The sequence below is a fragment of the Lepisosteus oculatus genome, chromosome 7, assembly GCF_040954835.1.
Source record: "Lepisosteus oculatus isolate fLepOcu1 chromosome 7, fLepOcu1.hap2, whole genome shotgun sequence".
NCBI lineage: Eukaryota > Metazoa > Chordata > Actinopteri > Semionotiformes > Lepisosteidae > Lepisosteus > Lepisosteus oculatus.
Genome location: NC_090702.1, coordinates 34076557 through 34093927, shown reverse-complemented (window position 1 = coordinate 34093927; position 17371 = coordinate 34076557). Strand labels below are relative to the sequence as shown.

Here is a 17371-nt window from a genome sequence, read left to right as displayed (position 1 = left end):
GGAGTCTTACTAGCAATTATAGCACCATAATAGCCAATTTTCTGGCCAACAAAAAGAATGGCAAGAGCCCTGCATCCTGAGACAGGATATAATCTTCCCTCTATTATTCAAGCAATAACAGCAACCATTAGTTACACTTCACACATGAGCCTTCAACACAAGCCCAGTAAGCAAGCAGTGTTGAAAAGCAGTGAGGATGACAGGATCTTGAAAAGCACAGTACATTGAGAGGAACAGATATGAGGCAGAAATCATATGCATCCAAAACGGTAGGTTTCATATAAAAACAAATGCAAAAATCTTCAGTAGTGGCTTTGTACACAATCACCTTGGCACATCTTTCATTATAAAGCGAATGAAAAAGCTGCTATAAAATAGTATTTCTTGATAGAATTTGATTTCTTCAGATTAGATGTGTCAAGTCTGATATGTCCTCTTAAGTTAAAGCAGATCTTTTGCGCATCTTGAATCTAATTAGGTCAGGAGACTTCACATCACGTATTACATCATATAACTCCATCTTAATACAAATGTGGGATTTATACTTACTTTCTACAAGTTTTGGTAGGATGGTAGGTTCAGACAAGATGGTAGCTCTTGCCCGGACTACATTCCCCAGAATTCTGCAGGGAATGAGCTGTCACATGTCATATGAGCAATTAGAAGACAGCAATGGTCAGGTGATAAAAGCAGAGGCTCCCAGTGGTTGTCAGCCTCTCTGCTCTTTGAGAAGAGAGCAGAGCCTTTAATGTGCTCAAGAGGGAGAAAGGAACTGGGCACTGACACTGACAAACCTAAGGATTTAAGTTGTTTTTTTTTTAATTGAGAGAAAGGTTTTCTTCTACTTTGAAACCTGTAAGCAGCTTAACTGCCTAGCTTAGTTCCTGGAGAGGGATAGTCTAGTTGGAGTTCAAGAGGAGCTAGGGTTTTGTTCCAGAGTTTTCCAGCACTATATAAATTTTAAAAAAGGCATTACCATTTGTGATTTGAGACTGCATTAATCTAAATTCAAGTTAGGCCAAATAAACCAGCTCCAGTACAAAGTTAACCAAACATTAAATGCATTTTAAGCTAAAATTTAAATGTAAGGAACATGCTTGTTGCTTTTCTAAAGTAAAGACTTTCGATTTCGATTGTGCTGTCCTCCTGTCCTTTCTGAGAGTAACGATTAAGGATAGATTTTCAGGAAAGCTGCTTGGCCCAACGAAGCAACAGTTTCTATTGGATAATTTGGCAAATCAGGGTATTTCTTCTGTCCAGAAGAAACCGCAAGCTCAACTAAGGTACTTTTCGAGCTGACATTAAGTCCTTCCATCCATTTTCTAACCCCTTTATCCAACACCGAGTTACGCACCAGCCAGAATTCTGTTCTGGCAAGCGATGAGCACAGGATACACCCTGGTCGGGACTTTAGTCCATCTCAGGGTCAACAGACACAGACACTCACACCAGGGCCAATTTTCTCAGAAGCCAATTCACCTCCCAGTATGTCTTTGGACTGTGGGAGGAAACCAGTGCACCCTGAGGAAACCCAAACAAACATGGGAAGAATATACAAACTCTACAGAGACAGCACCTTAGGAATTGAACCCAAGGTCCCAGTGTTGCAAGGCACTGTACCACTGAGCTGCCTTGCGTTAAGGCATTTCCATAGCGATACAGGTGCACAGGTTATGGAGGTATTACAGAACCTGTGCTGGTCAAACATAAGATGCATGCATTAATACGCTATGTAAAAAAAGAGTTTTATTTAGGCACTGCACTCTTTGAGCCAAAGGGTTTTTTGGCCCATCCACAGGCCTCTTTGTATTCATGAGGGCTCAGTTTCCACAGCTGCTCATGTATTGACAAGGTGATGGCCACTCTCTTTACTACATGTCAAGACGGTCCAATTGTATAATTTACTACCATTACAGCACAGAAATACAAAACGCCAGTGAAGACATAAAAGGCAAATGTTGCTTAAATTTGCTTTACTGACAGGTTGATAGATTTCTGCAACTTACAAACAAGTCTGTTTTGGAAGTGTTTAAAAAAAGATCCCAGATGCACAAACGTGGTGATGTGCCTGTGCTACTAACAGAGGTGCAGACTTTCCAAAGGCACTTGACAGGCTCCAAGGCTAGTGGTACACCAGAACATGGCTGATGAATAAAACCGCATATCATATAAAAATAACCTTTTGAATACAATTTACAAAAATGTATTATTACAATCTTTAACCCATGCTATCCTGGGAGCTGGCGGCTTCATCTCCAGCAGTTAACAATAACAAAAAAAAACACCTGAAATATCTTCTAAAACAGCAGGGCAAATAATTTACAAAAAAAATGGTACACAAAGTATCCAATCATGCAGAGACTTCTTACATCTTCTGTGAATAAGAATATTTAATGACAGTAAATTTGTCACATTATATACCTACTTGCCCTGTACAACTGTAAAACAATGCATATATAGCTATCAAGAAGTTAGCATAAACAGTAGTCCACTGTCCCTATTATTAAATGTCTTACTGTATCATAATAATGCAAGTCTACAATTACTGTAACAGAGTAAGAAAAAAAAACTTTAATTTACTTTTTGCATTAAAAAAAAATCCATTTGTAATACTTCTAACTAAATGAATAAGGCAGGTTAATGGTCCCAGCAAAGAGAAATTTAGCACCAGCATTGAGAACCCCCAGCAAAACAGCAGATGTACAACAGGCGATGTACCATTGCGTTATCGAGATCTACACTGCTCGAGATTGTGTTAGTACAAAAAGGAGGTGAAGAGAGAGGAACGTCTTGTCTGGTCTTCGATATACAGTGGCACTTGGAGGAGGCGAGAGGACTCCAGGGTACAGGCGGATGCGAGGCGTGCGGTCATCATGTCCATTCATTCGGAGGGTCTCTGGGACCCCTGGGTCTAGTGCAGCGGTTACTGAAACCTGCAAAGACCAACAGGGGAAAGGTCAGTGTACCAAACTGCGGGGTCAGCTTACAGAGATGCAGTATCCTGGTTTCTAAGACCTCTGAGCAAGATCATGCGCTTACTCTGTAATATCAACCAACGACACGATCTAAATAGAAAACCAAGCATTCCAGCAAGAAGCAGCAATATTCAAGGCTGACGTTCTTTGATCACAGGTACCCGCACCATGACTGAAATTACTGAGCGTCTGTTCCAGCCATGCTTCACGAAACACCTAAGGCACAAAAAATGCTCCGATTCCCCTCTGCATGCCTTCCTGGTATAATTTTCCGAGATTTCATTTCTGCAGTCCAGGGATTCTGAGCTACCCAAGGCAGATTATCGTTTATCCTCACTGTGAGTGAAGAGGGATTTACATATGCATAGCAAGAGAGCTTGAGGAAGATGATTTACATTTCATCTGCCAAAAAACTCCTCCGCGGAGACATGCAGCACAGCTACATATATAAAAACGGATGCTGCCCAATACAAGCTTAAGGTTTCACACCTGCATGCAAAACGGAAACTTTCCAAATCTAACTGACAGGATGGGTATGCAATTTAGAACAAAGAGCTGTGCGCCAATGCAGAGAACGAGATCTGTCACAAGCCTTACAAGAGAAATGGTCCAATGGTAGCTCTCGGGGCTGCGCTCTGTCAGTCAAGAGGAGAGGGATTTTAAAAGGCTTCCTCGCTATATGATTACTCCCATCCGCCCCCCCCCATCAAGGAGAGCCGTCAAATGCTTCCACTCACCCATCTGTCCGGGCTCAGTCTCCGAAACAGTGTCTCCCTGCACGTTGTTCACGTCTGCTACAGCATTGACCATCTTCCGGTCTTCTCCTTCCCCGGGGTTATCTAAGGTAAACAGCAAGGTGTTACCCTTAGTAACATGAAAGGTACCAGTGTAAGAAAACTCAGGCCCGACACACTGTAAGCAGAGATAATCGCCAGGCTTTAGAGATGGCTCCCTCCTAGACCAATGAAATATCACATGGAAGAACTGATGGTGGTGTAAAAAGTATCCGGGAAGCACGAAGTACGCATCAGGGCCTGCTAAACCGGCAACCCATACCATAATGTTTTGCTGAATTTATTTGATAAATTAGCTGGATCTATATAACAATCCACGTGCAAAGAATGAATGGAAGCACAGTGATAGAAGGTAAGTTTCTCTAGTGGTGCAGTCCAGGAGCAAATGATTATACGGCACAATTCAATTATTCTTGGATGATGAACACAGTGAACTAAACATTACATTTCATCTGGAAAAAAGAAACCAAAACATTTGTACAATATCCCACAAGAGAAGCCTTCTAGCTATGCTGCAGTTCATTCCAGGGAAAAACAAAAATCCCACACTATAAAGGAAACAGGCAGCAACTGAGGCTGTTTTGATCTGTGATAGAAATTCAAAGTGTAGCCTGTAAACCTGTGTGCCTTGCTAGAGATTTTAACCAGATGAAAACTATCTGAGCAGATGTACAATACGATCGTTATGCTGCGGAAAAGCTGCGCGCTGTGAGGGGACAATTCGGCCATTAACAACAACAGAAAAAAGGGGGCCGGGGTAGCGATAAACGATGGACTGAGACGGACAGCGGTGCTTTGCAAGCTGACCCTCTTGCGCGGATTCCCATCATTCACGCCGCTCCCCACCATAAAAACAAGTCCTGAAAAAATCAACCGTTCGCCTGCAAAAACGCGCTAAGGAGGATCACGCTTTACGGGAGGAATAACTGGTGTCCAATCTGAGCCTGGCCACATAAAAGGCCGATCGGGATTGATGGGGAGTGACAACTGGAGTTGCTGGACAAGACAACAACACTGAACCCACCCCCTCTGAGAAGGACCCTGGAGACGGAAGAATTAACACTACATATGGCACAGTCCTGAAATCCAGCCAGACATAAAGGTTAAGAGATAATGGAGTGAGGAAATGAATAACTAACGAAACTAATTATTCTCATGTGTTTGTCATTCAAGCCTCCGCTATTTAGACATTTTTAATCACATTAATCATTTAAAAATTAATTGGAGCAGATAAATTATTTGTCATGGGCTGCAATGCTGCTTTGCGGTTCAGAGGCACTGGCAGAGGCAGAGCTGATGACACCGGCAAGGGAATGTAACACAGGCTGTTATTCTGAGGAAGGTGGCCAGAAGGATATTGGAGAACATTAATTAGCTGTTAATTAGTTAATGAGTTGTGTCCCATAAAATTCTGATGAATCTGCATAATAGAAAAGGACTTGGAATTATAAATAATGCATTTGACAAATATAATTTGAGAATCAGCTCTCTTTTGCTCTCTATTCATTAAGTTACGAGAGATAAAATGTCTTTAATACCTTTCTGGATGCATTTATGAGGTTTTACTAGGGCAAATATTCTATAATGTATGTCATTCCTTAAAATGCAATAAACGCCATGTAACACCCACCCACTTGTTCAGCACGCGTAAGCTTAAAAGCAACCTACCATTTTCTGTACTCTTTGGTGTTTTCGTATCCTGGAAAACAAAAGCAGAAAAACGAAGGGGAACTCAATCAGCTCTTTTGCGACCCACAGGTTGAAAAGCGTCTCGACGGCCCGACGGCCCACCGGGGGCTGAGCTCCTTACCGTTCCGGTCTGGGGCGGGTCTCTGGCCTTGGCCGGGGGGAGGCCGCACCACTCCGCAGAGCCCCCTGGTGCCACGGGACTAGGGGCCGTCACGTCTGCGGGGGCACAAGACCTTAAGCATGAGGACAAGCCCCAAGCCAGGGCACTCAGCTTGGGAATCGGGACGTGTGCCAACAGCCCAGGTCAAGAGCTGGTCGAGTCACAAGCCGGCAGGCGACGGGATCTTTCACTGGCACCTACCCTCGTGCTCTCTACCACACTCGAACAGTCCAGGACCACCTCCAGGTGACACACTCTTTACACAAACCCCTTAATTACAGGAGACGCAACAGCAAACGAAACAAGGGGAGTGACTGGCCCTCTGAGAGGTGGACGAGGCCATGATAGTTTTGCGTTGAAGGAGGAGAAAAGCCTCCCCTCATCGAGAAGAGGGCTACATTATGCATCTCAGGAGAGGAATGATCTAGCTGGATTTCCGATCAACTGTTCCAGGCAAACGGGAAAGTCTTGCACTACACTCAGTGACTGTAATAGGGCTGGGGCAGATTACAGAGATCATAACCTTAAATAAAAAGTTACCCATAGAAATACAACACCTTATCTACTTTCCACTTGGTTGTAACTAAAAGAGAAGAGGAAGATAGTAAAAAAGGGTAAATACTAGAGGAAATCCTGAAGCCTGTGACAAGATACAGATCTCCCTAAAACCCAAAGGTATATATGTAGATGAACATGTATACAGAAAATATATGTATCTATTCTGTATAACAGATACAAAAGACAAATATGCAGCCCATTTAATCTGATGCTAAGATCTCACAGAGAGGGATGTTTTAACACATAAACCAAGCCATGTCACCCGTCCTAGAAAGTACACCAACTTTGATTCTTGATAGCTCAGAAAGATCCCAGTATTTTGTCAAGTCACACTGCAATGCAAGCTTCTAGACCTCGGCTGAGTATAAATCACTATGAACAGAGATAATTCTAAACCAGGGCCCTGTCAGTAGCTGTAATCCAGTGTCCCTCAAGAGCCCATTCGCTCCTGAAACCTTCCTGTAGATCAATAAGCACAAACAAAGCTGATTACATTTGGCTAATTCAGGCCGAGAACACTATCAGAGCAGTGTGTGGCAAGTCTAGCAACCACAGCTTCTAGAATCCGCCTTGAGCGAATCCAGGGTTTTTATTTTCAAAGTAGAGCAGCCACTGTGAAGTACAGTGCCATGATAAATTCAATAAGGCTTTACAGGCCTGGTGTACAAGCCTTCCTGCGCTTCATTGTGGAACACGACATGATTTTATCTGGAAGCATGCAGCATCATCCACTGTATTTTGTGAACATATTGAAGATGTCTTGCTCTGCTCTAAGAGCCGTCATTCACAGCGCATCAGACTCAACGATCCGCACAGAAACAACTGACAGCATTCATGAAGTGCAGATATTTGTTTTCCGTCCAGCAGACCTAAGCAACACTTACAGAGCTTGATACTGTGTCATTTATAAAGCACACAACAGTCCTGACGGCTGAACGGCAGCTTCAGCCAAGTGCCTGCTGTTTACGTTACTCAACAAAACACTGCATCTGTCTCCCGATTCCACACACGCGGCACAGGAAACATCCGTCAAGCGCTCTGAGCACAGAACACATGGCGTCGTTCAGGGCCACCTGCATGTTCCTCTTCGCTCACTTGCACAAAAAGAGACACTCAATCATCACTCGTCGAATCCCTTCCCCATTTTTACCAACGCGAGTGACTAAATGATTGACAGGCTCCATCGCTAAATTGTGGCAGTAAAATTGACACTGCAGGGTGAAGCTGTTGTGTATTAAGGAAGAACCTGTCTTCCACAGACCAGGCAACCCTTCACATTTCTTTTACAATGGATGATGAAAAACAACGCTTGTGGATGCCAGGAGAGTTACAAGTCAGGCCGCAATGTTTTAAAGGCTTATCAGTATAAGCACAGAAAAACCCCCGATACATTACTGAAAATTTTCTACATGAATACATTTCTGCATTCAGAATGTTCAGACTATTCGGACACCAGCACTAAGCTGGATGTACACAGAAACTCTTTTAAATTGCTAAAAATAAGTTTGCAGACAACGCATCATCTAGTCTCTTGCATGCAGTTTCACAGGAACAATTTTAAAACTTTCTAAAATAGAAGAAATAGGAATTTAAACCAGGGACACATGGTCTACTGAAAGTAATACTGTTTCTAATCCTACACATATGCTCGCTAAGAACAAAAGCTTTCTAACATGGTAATAATAACTGACACTAAAGTATGAGGTTCAAGTCTGTTTTTACTACAAAGAAGTTAATACACGTCTTCCAAGCCCATCTGTTATAATTTATCACCTCTGAGCATGTAACTACAGTTAAAAGGCAAAACTGCTTCTTTATTGCTGCTTAACTGTCAATTTTGATGCCTTGTATATATTGCATTCTACTGAGAGAGAAATATGATCTCAAAAGAAATGTCCATTTTTATCTCAATTCTACTTTGGGCCTCCACAATCTGTCTCAGCTACATGCCCCACTTCTCTCCCTAACCTGCTGTGTACCGAGGAACCATACAGGTGGGCACCCCACCTCATGTTGTATGGTGTTTTATGGTGTGGAGACAAAATCACATTGCCAACGTCAGAGGTACAGACAATCATTCAACACAGAGGTTATGATTAACGAATGGGAATCGGTAACATCTTCTTAATAATTGATAATGTTCATCAAAAAATATTCTCCAGGTGGTCCTAGTGTTCAGATGATTATGGACACGTACACAAAGATAAAGCAGTTTGCACACTGTATAAAGCAAACGGAGATGGCAGCTATAGGGCCCTCTGGTGGTCACAAAACAAACAACTGGTAAAAAGAGGTCACGGAAAAGGGAGGCTCACCCAGACCAGAGGCCAGACAAAACGACCCGGGGGTTCTTTCAGGCAGAGGAGGAGGAGGAGGAGAGTCCACACTGTGATCAGAATCTAAATCAAACGAGAACACGTTACTCGTACGCTTCAAAGCTAAGACTCCGTAAGCCCAGCATATGTCCTCCCGGGTAAAACAGACACAGCTCTGTTCACTCTGAAGCAGAAAATCAGCAGCAAACGTAAGTTGCTCCAAAAAGCAAAGCCGCTTTGGTCATCAAGACCAAAGCTTCATTCCACCAGAAAGACCAGAAGGAAACAGTCGTCTCAGAGAGGACATTTAAAGCTATAAAGTGAATGATTTTTCTCGCACTCTCAGCGGTCCCCTCAGGTGAACACTGTAAAGGTTTCCAACACATACCAGTGGTTTGCCAATATGCAGGAAGCTGCAGGTTAGGACATACGTGTACGTGTGCTGTCTTCCAGCAGTACAGCGTCTGAGCGGGGTTCCTCGCTGTGTGCGTGGAGAGAGGCGGGCACTGTGCTGCAGGAAGTGTGTGCCTGCACGCCAATGTTAACCGCAGGCTACCAAGCAGTTCATCTTGCTCAGACAGGCCTGCCGACAGGCCGATACCAGCAGGCTCCCAGCTCTCTCCCAGAGAATCGCAAGCTACTCGTCTGGGTGGATGACCTGAAGGCACAGTTCCCAGCATCCCGCAGCAGAGAGGCCAACAGCTCCCGCTGGTCAGCGCATTTCCTTCAGGAGCCTCCTGTTTTCCAAGGATTTCTGATTTTGAATTTACTTTGGTGCTGTCTACTTAAATATGGCCCCAACTAAGGGCTTGACACCAGTCCCCATAAATGCTTAATATTTCGCACTATAAGGGGTAGGAGGGGTTCAAAGCAATAAGATTCGTCTGCTATTAAGGGAGTCAGAATGGATTATCACGTTTTTTGTCTACAAAAGAGGCAGTAAATGTTGCGAAGAAAAGCAAAGCCCCTAGACAATGACTTACAAGCTTACAGGCTGACAAGCTTTACACATGTTACAGCACAGAAACAGCCTTTTTTTCTTTTAATATACACGTTTCCAAGTATACCACTGGAAAAGCCCCACACGCTGTATCCAAAGTCAAACAAAAAAATACAACACCCACATACAAAAAAATATTTTTCTAACTTTAAGATGTTGGGACAATTTTCTGCTTCTCATTCTATACATTATTGACATGGTGATTAAGGGTGTCCCCTTACAACAAAGACAAATTCTCAACATCAAAATGCCCTTCATTAATCCTGAATTTCCTTTCTCCCGAGCTCTACTGAAGCTAGAAAGAGCCTTCTTTTGCAAGGCAATGATAAATTAAAGGTTAGAATTTTACGTCTGATTGTAGGTAATTACAGTCCTGATCTGATGCCGAGAGCTTCGTCTGTGATCTTCAGCTAGCTACAAGGTCTTAATACACTTAAGAGATTAATTTCTCTCATAATTGCCAATAAGTTTAATTTCAATTATGTAAAAGGCTAAATACGTTAGAGAGTAGGTTATGATAAGTCAATTAGCATAAAAACCATCAAGCCTTACTAGCAGTATAAAGTACAATATTAATGTATGACAACAATTTATAAAATACATTTACAACAAACAGGTGTTTTGGCTCAAAACTGAGTCACAATAATTCAAATAATAATAGGTCAAAATAAGGACAGTGAAAAGGATATTAGCTCATGGTTTACATTTTTGGACTTTACACTTGATAAGGTTAACTTTTATACTGTTTTTGCTGCTATGAGAACCATTCTTGCCATTTTTTGCAATCCATTCCAGGTTATTAAAGTTCTTCATGTCAGGTAATTATTCTCCATTGTATGAAAGGAATTCTAAATATGAACATTTTCAAATACTGCCGGTGTCAAAATAGGACAGAAGTGGGGGAGGCAGGAGGGGGTGAAAGGGTGGCTTGTGACTTGTTTTGAGACCCTAGCCATGGTTTATTTGGATTTACAAATTTCATGCCTACATTTGGTCATATTAGAACAAAAACACTTATATTCTTATTAAAAACACTAAGGCATGTTTTTTATATTTGAGACTAAATGTGTGGCAAAAAAACATCTTATCCTTGTTTTTCGTTTTTTCATCTCAGGATCGGAAATACAAATTCCTTGACTGTGCAGCAAAATAAACATATCAGACACCACAAACCTAGTGCTTACATTGCTTGTACACGCACGCTTATATATTATACCTTTATAGTATATATATCTTGCCTATATATTTCATAGAAGCTGGAGCCTTCGTCAGTGCACATTAACAGATGATACATCGCTACAAATGCACTGTAGCTGTGTAGCACATGTGTACTCCTAACTAAAAGCACGGAACATTAAAGCCCAACATACTTGTTTCTGAAGGCGAACGCTGGCCAGCGATTGACATTGACGTGACTTTTCTGGCGGGCGCGTTCTCTCCCGAGGAGGCAGCTGAAACGGTGGCACTTGCGGTGGAAACGCTGGGCATGTTTTTGGCTGGTACGGCTCTGCCCGAGTCCCTGCCCGAGTCCTCGGAGTCAGAGTTGTCCGAGTGCAGCGGGTTGGTGAAGCTGAGGGGAGTTCTGGAGGGGGTCGTCGGCACCCCCTCGCCGGCCTTCCTCGGGTGACCAGCCGTCAGTGCAGCGGCCTTGGGGAACTTCTCCCCGTCAGCCTTGGCCCCAGCGGGCGGGGGGCCTCTCTCTGGGCTGGAGGCGGACCAGGACGCCTGTCCTTTCTCTCTGAGTGACAGGTGGTTTGGCCGGGGAGGGGCTTCACAGTGTGCCTGGCCCTGAGAGCTGCCCGTGCCGGCCTGCGCTCCCGCGAAATCCGCGCAGGACTCCGGGGGCAAGTCTTCCGAGAAAGAGCTACAGCTGGTGAAGGATTTGGCTTTAATGGCGTGCGTTCGGTGAAGCATGCTGTTCCCCTCAAAACTTTTAGGCCCCTCCTGCAGGGGCACCTTCTTGATTTCGATGCTCAACTTGCGCTCCAGCTTCCTCTCCAGGGGCTCGGGCAGGGCCGGGCCCATGTCGGCCTTGGAGACGGGCTCTGGGCTCTTGTTGTAGTTCTCATTGAGGTCCGGGGCTGCTGGCGCGGAGCTCAGGACGTGCAGCACCGGCTTGGGGTGATAACGGTCGTTGTCCTGCCATGCGTTGGTGACGGTGGGGAAGGCCGAAGGGGGAGAGGGGGTGAGGATGGGTGGCACGGGGCGAGGCTCAGGAGGCTGCAGGATCTCTTCTTTCACATCCCCTTCCACCAGGCAGCTACAGCACACACAGAGAGAAAGCAGGGGTGGGGGTGTTAGTGGTGTAGGAACTGAAGAGGATACAAGAAAGGCCACAAACGAGAGCAGGCCTTTCAACCCATCTAGGTCATTCAGTAGCAACCAGCTGTTCTCAGCCAGTCTTGCAGGCAAACCAGGGTTTTGGCTTCTGCAACATGGCAGAGTAGTTTGTTCATACTCCCTCCACCCTTTGTGCAAAGACGTGCCTTTCTGTGCTCAGATGTAAAAGCACATCCACGGTGTTTCCACTAGTGACCTCTGGTTTGTGTTGCTGTGGCACTGAGGCAAAGGGAAAAATCGTGGCATGAAAATTAAAAATCATTCGACTATTTTACACATGATTCAATAACACAAAAACACTGGAACCGCACCAAAGCACTTAAATGAAACAAGGATCAGGCAATCTAATACTTCTTGCACTTGAAGACAGTAATTCGTCACAGAGCATACAGAGGTCATTGTTGACAGGCAATATAAAATACTTCCCTACGTGGCACATCAAATTCCTAGTCAGAACTTCATTTCTTTATTTAGCTGATGCACTTACTCCTCTTACATTAGACCCCATTTATATAGCTGTGCCCCACTTGGGATCTGAACTCTCAGCCCTCCAATTATGAGTACTGCATCATCATCACTGCTGCACACAGCTGGTGCTCGGTTTTACTTTCACTATTGGTTGATTTTTGATGCAACGCGTTTTTTGAGTTGAGTGAACGACAGGGGCAGAGAGGACGCCCATTGTGGGACAACCACACAGCACAATTGCTAACAGAAGACCAAACTGACATGAGGAACCTCTGAACTTCACTTATCACCACAAGATGGTGCACTACATTTTAAATCTGAAAGCAGTGTTTTAGTTTTTAGGCCGTCACATATAAATACTGTGAATAGTTTCACTTTCCAAAGCACTTCTTACTTTTGACTAGAAAAGAGATTCTCTAAGCACCGGTGTTTTCCTGGTAAAATACAGAGCACAACATTTCATTAGCAAATAAAATCCCCAAATCACTTCCTCACTAATTGAAACAAAATCAGTAAGAAAGCTATTCTCTACCCATATTAATGTATGTTAATGCATGATTTTAGCTTAAATTTAAAGCAAGAGAACTGTGCTTCACCAACAGTTTTGCAAAAATAAATTTGCAATAATGGAATTCAATCACATTTTCACTAAACAAAAGACTTTTGTTGAAGTACACAAAAATACAAACACTGACAAATGGCATTTCCAAAGATACCTAGGTCAGAAATAATAAAAATAGAAAAAATAAAAGTCTGTAGCGGAGAATATGAACCTAGAGCCTAAAAATGGAATCTTTATAGACAGAAAAAAACAGCTGGTACTCAAAAACTTCCTATTACATAAATAAAAAAAACACCTCAGATATTTCCATAAACCACTTGCTTAGCTGATAACTGAAGCACTACTACAATGCAGTATGTGTATATTTACATTGTTTTAATTTTAAAAAGAGCCACAAAGACCAAACAGATGACCTACAACTTCAACAGAGCTTGACAGCTGGATAGGCAGGATGACTGGAGAGCTCCAATGAAAGGCCATGGCAACAGTATCTGACATTCCCCCTCCGTTACGCTCCTTTTTGGATTTTTGGATGGATAGTCTCAGTGGAAGGGTTTTCCGCTCAATTTTGTTTAGCCTTTTTCATTTTTTGCCTCCTCAAAGCAGGCCACAGCCAACGTGGGCACTTACCCCCAGTTCCTCTTTACCCAGAAGCCCAGGCACTTGATGTGGCTGCTTCGCGGCGACTCGGCAGGGGGTTTGTCTCGTTCTGAGCAGATAAAACCCAGCTCGTTTCCTGCTTCAGCTTCCCAAGCGCCCTCAGGCGATAGCAGCAGTAAGAGAAGGAAGGCAGAGGCCCCAGCAGGCCATACCCAGGCCATCAAAATGGGGAAAAAAGTTCTCTCCCCACAACATCAAATTGTAGAGATTAACAATCTGGCAAAAGTTTATCGGTGACTGTCTTCATAACAGACTGAAAGGACATCTAAAACTCCCAGGACTGGCGCTCGTCCGTGGACAGTCTGGATTAACAGCATCTTAATGACAAACTACTTCACCTCCCTCAGTTCTCTGTCTCTCAACTCCATGACAATGACCTACCGAACAAAACCTCACTGGAGACGGCACAGAAGCATTTTTATTTTCCAAAAAACAAAAGTGTCCAAAAAATGAAAGGGGCAAGTATTGATGCTTTTATACAAATCTGAAATAGGCAATTCACAGGCAGCAATAGTTAGTACCGCTCAGTTCCAAGGTAACAAAGCCAAGAGATGGAGTACTGTAGGTGCAGGTAAAGAAATCTAAGAAGTAATTTCAATTGAAACTAATGCAGTGGGTTATACAACAATGTTAACAGACACTTAGATTTTATTCAAAGAGTTTTTTTTAAGATCAAAGGTGTGAACTACTTATCAACAGCCTCTACCGCAGAGATGCTTACAAAAGAAAAAAGTTTTCTGACCCATCTGAAGACAAAGCGCAAGGAAGTTTGGTTATGTGCTCAACAGCACCGTGGCAGAACTGGGGGGGTCTGATGTTTGAACCTCTGGAAGCAAGGGCTGTTCCTTTAACATTTCCTAAAACTACACAACAGTCAGTTCTGCTGTAATTCATGTCCTCAAAGTGCACATCGAATATGACGCAGTGATTTCGTTACTGCTGCTGTATTTTACAACACGGGTGGGTACATGGGAAACAGTCACACACACACACGGGAATAAGCAGCTGAGCAGTTGCCTCAGTGCAGGTTGATTGGTCAGCGCAAACATACATTTCAGATATATTTCTTGAATGAAAAAGGTTGTCACTGTAAATGTTATTAAAATGTAAAACCTTCCTCCATCTTTACCGCAATTCTCACTAACCTCCTCCTCCACTGCTGCACTTCCTATTGCTTAGCAACGAAGGCTGACAAGTACTATACCATCTCGTGTGCTTGGTTTCAGTGTTCTCATGGCAGCATTCAATTCATGAATATTATAACAATAAAACTGTTTTAATAGAATGGGACATACAGTAAATACCAACAGTAATATTAATGGGGGGTTCTCCAGAAACTCAACTATTGTTATAGCAGAACTGGCTATATTCATAAAGCACAGTTCAGTGAAAAAGTATTCGGTATTCGCCACTGAATATTATTGGAGCCTCTTGTGAGGCCTAGTGATATATAAACGGAGCTTGAGTGAGCAAATAATGACCAAGTTAGGCGTTTGTTTCAATTATTTCATAAAGTTATCCAGCATCCAATGTAACTGTATGAAAAAGTTAACACACCCTAGTTCAAACAATTTCATTAAAGAGACAACTAGGGTCAGCTGTGTGAATACTTTATTGAACAATCAGGGCCGATTTAGCCCTGCTCTATACAAAACTAAATAAACTTTGTCTCATTATGATAGTAAATCTCAGGTATCTCACCACAAAATCTAGAGGCACGTCGTACCCCCTTCAAAAGATATTCCTGAGGACCTGTGAAAAAAGTCATTGATTCCTGTCAGTCTGGAAAAGGTCACAAAATGTTGCGTCAGTGAAATGAGGTGCTGGGCAGTTGCTAACGTGACCAAAATACTGAATTGCTCTGAACTCAATTTGTTGTACAAAGGTGTCTTCCTTCAACCTAAGCACCGTCCTTCCAAAGCTATGTTTTGTGAAGGCAGCATCAGCATCAATACTTATAAAGAACTTTAATCTTCTACTGAGGACTGCTCAGTCTCACAGAGACTTTGTTCCACACATGCCACCCGTTCACAATGGCAATCATAACCTCAAGACAGCACCACAACGACTTCATTTAATCTTCAAATGATACCACTTTGTTAGGCCATACTGCTGGAGGTCTGATTATCGTGAGTCACCTCAAGATAATCTTGACTCAGACTGCTGTGGAATGGCTGCTGTCTCACAAACACATGCCTCTTGCAGTGTGTGACTCATTGGCAGTATCAGAAACCACTTTGAGAAACAATACCCGAAAGAGCGAGAGGGTGCCGATAACGGAGCTGAGAAACTGACCCCCTCTGATCTGGGTCCTATTTGTTTAACGGCACTTTAATATGTGTTGCTATAGTGCTTTTGAGAGGAAGCAAGAAAGAAATTAACCCAGGTTCCCAGGTTAAGAATCATGGTATCATTCGTAATCACACTCTGGCATCTGACATCTGTCCTTTTTCCACCTTCATATCATTGTATTAATTCACACAGAACCTGATTTTTTTTTTCCAGAGCTTGACTACTTTTAATTACCGCCTTACTGCTGATGCATCTAAACACATTCCAAATCAGATGCAATATGTTTAAATTTCAGCTGTCCCATTCTAAATACGGGACATGTGAGAATGCCATTCCTATTTGTGCTTCCCTACAGAATTCATAATTCAATAAATTCAATAATTCAATAAAACCTAAAATACATAAAGGACTTGGAAATGGACTGGCTGACATGTCATTGGATGACATGAATGACTTTTGTGAATAAGGAGATTTCTGCTCCATTTCTTCCAGGCTTTGAACTGCTTTTCCCATCGACTGTGAGATCCCACATGTCTACAGGTACTTTTTAAATCAGGTTCTCCGTTCTGTTACTCTTTACAGAACACTTGACTGGCCAATTATATCTGGTCATGCCATCAGACTTGGAATAGCCGATGAATTGGGCATACAGCTACAAACTCTGAAACCACACACAATCGTATGGAACTTGTCTTTTAATCGGTTACCAGCACCACAGTCCCATAATTGAGTATGCAGTAGAGGGTTTTCTCAGTGTCAGGGAGAGCTGGGTGGAGAGGGGCCGAGAGACCCCCGGCTGACTAATCTAACCCTAGCCTTGGCAGCACTGGACCATTTTAGGAGTCCTAGTCACCGTCGGCTAGTCGGACATGACCAGACTTGAACCCGTGAAGCATAAAGCCCAGCCTCTGCTCAGGCAGGCACCTGTATTGATTTGGGTCTCTCGGGAAGCCTACAGATGTAACCTTCTTTGTTTCGTTTTATGCTGAAGACATCTGAATAAAAGCTGGCCCTGGTGCGAGCGTGTGTACAGTGCTAGTGTTTGTGCGTGCCCTGTGATGGAATGGTGTTCTGTCCAGGGTGTATCCTGCTTTGGATTGTTGCTTGTCAGGATAGGGTTTGGCTCTCCTGTGACCCTGCATTGGATAAAGAGGTTGGAAAATTGAAAGTTTTAATGAACGTGCATTACTGCATGCGTTTTATGTCATTTTTACCTGAAAGGTGCTATATATATATATTAAAAAAAGATTCAAATGAGAAATAATTTTCTGGGAATACAGACCAGCCACTGTATATATTTAGCCACTCGCTGGCAAACATGAAGCAAATAAAAAACCGTGAATCCTAATGGATAGTGCTATAGAAAGAACATTCCAATGAATGTTTACTGCACACAAAAAATGACTAAGCAATCATGACAACAGAAACACAAAGTAGTTATTACAAGCAGAACCATGCAGATCCGCTACTCCACCTTGCCAGAGTGATCTGTTGAAGCAGAAGAAAAGTCAAGCTGTGTGAGAAGCAAGATGGCACCTTACTCACGGCCTCACCTGAC

General features: G+C 43.1%; 1 protein-coding gene across 4 annotated transcripts in view; it reads right to left on the bottom strand.

The window, feature by feature from the left end:
• Positions 1–1958: 1958 nt before the first annotated feature.
• Positions 1959–17371, bottom strand: part of ptpn12 (protein tyrosine phosphatase non-receptor type 12) — a 62654-nt gene continuing 47241 nt past the window's right edge. Inside the window, exons 13-19 of one of the 4 annotated variants that reach the window (XM_069192427.1) lie at positions 11536–11751; positions 10862–11502; positions 8492–8575; positions 5580–5674; positions 5438–5468; positions 3713–3814; positions 3403–3610 (exon numbers count right to left, since the gene is read on the bottom strand). In XM_069192427.1, the coding sequence (XP_069048528.1) occupies positions 3459–3610; positions 3713–3814; positions 5438–5468; positions 5580–5674; positions 8492–8575; positions 10862–11502; positions 11536–11751 (1321 nt within the window). In that variant the 3' untranslated portion in view covers positions 3403–3458. Of the gene's footprint in view, positions 2934–3402; positions 3611–3712; positions 3815–5437; positions 5469–5579; positions 5675–8491; positions 8576–10861; positions 11752–17371 lie in introns of those variants that run through there. The other 3 variants (XM_006633470.3, XM_069192426.1, XM_069192428.1) reach the window with 3 other exon arrangements.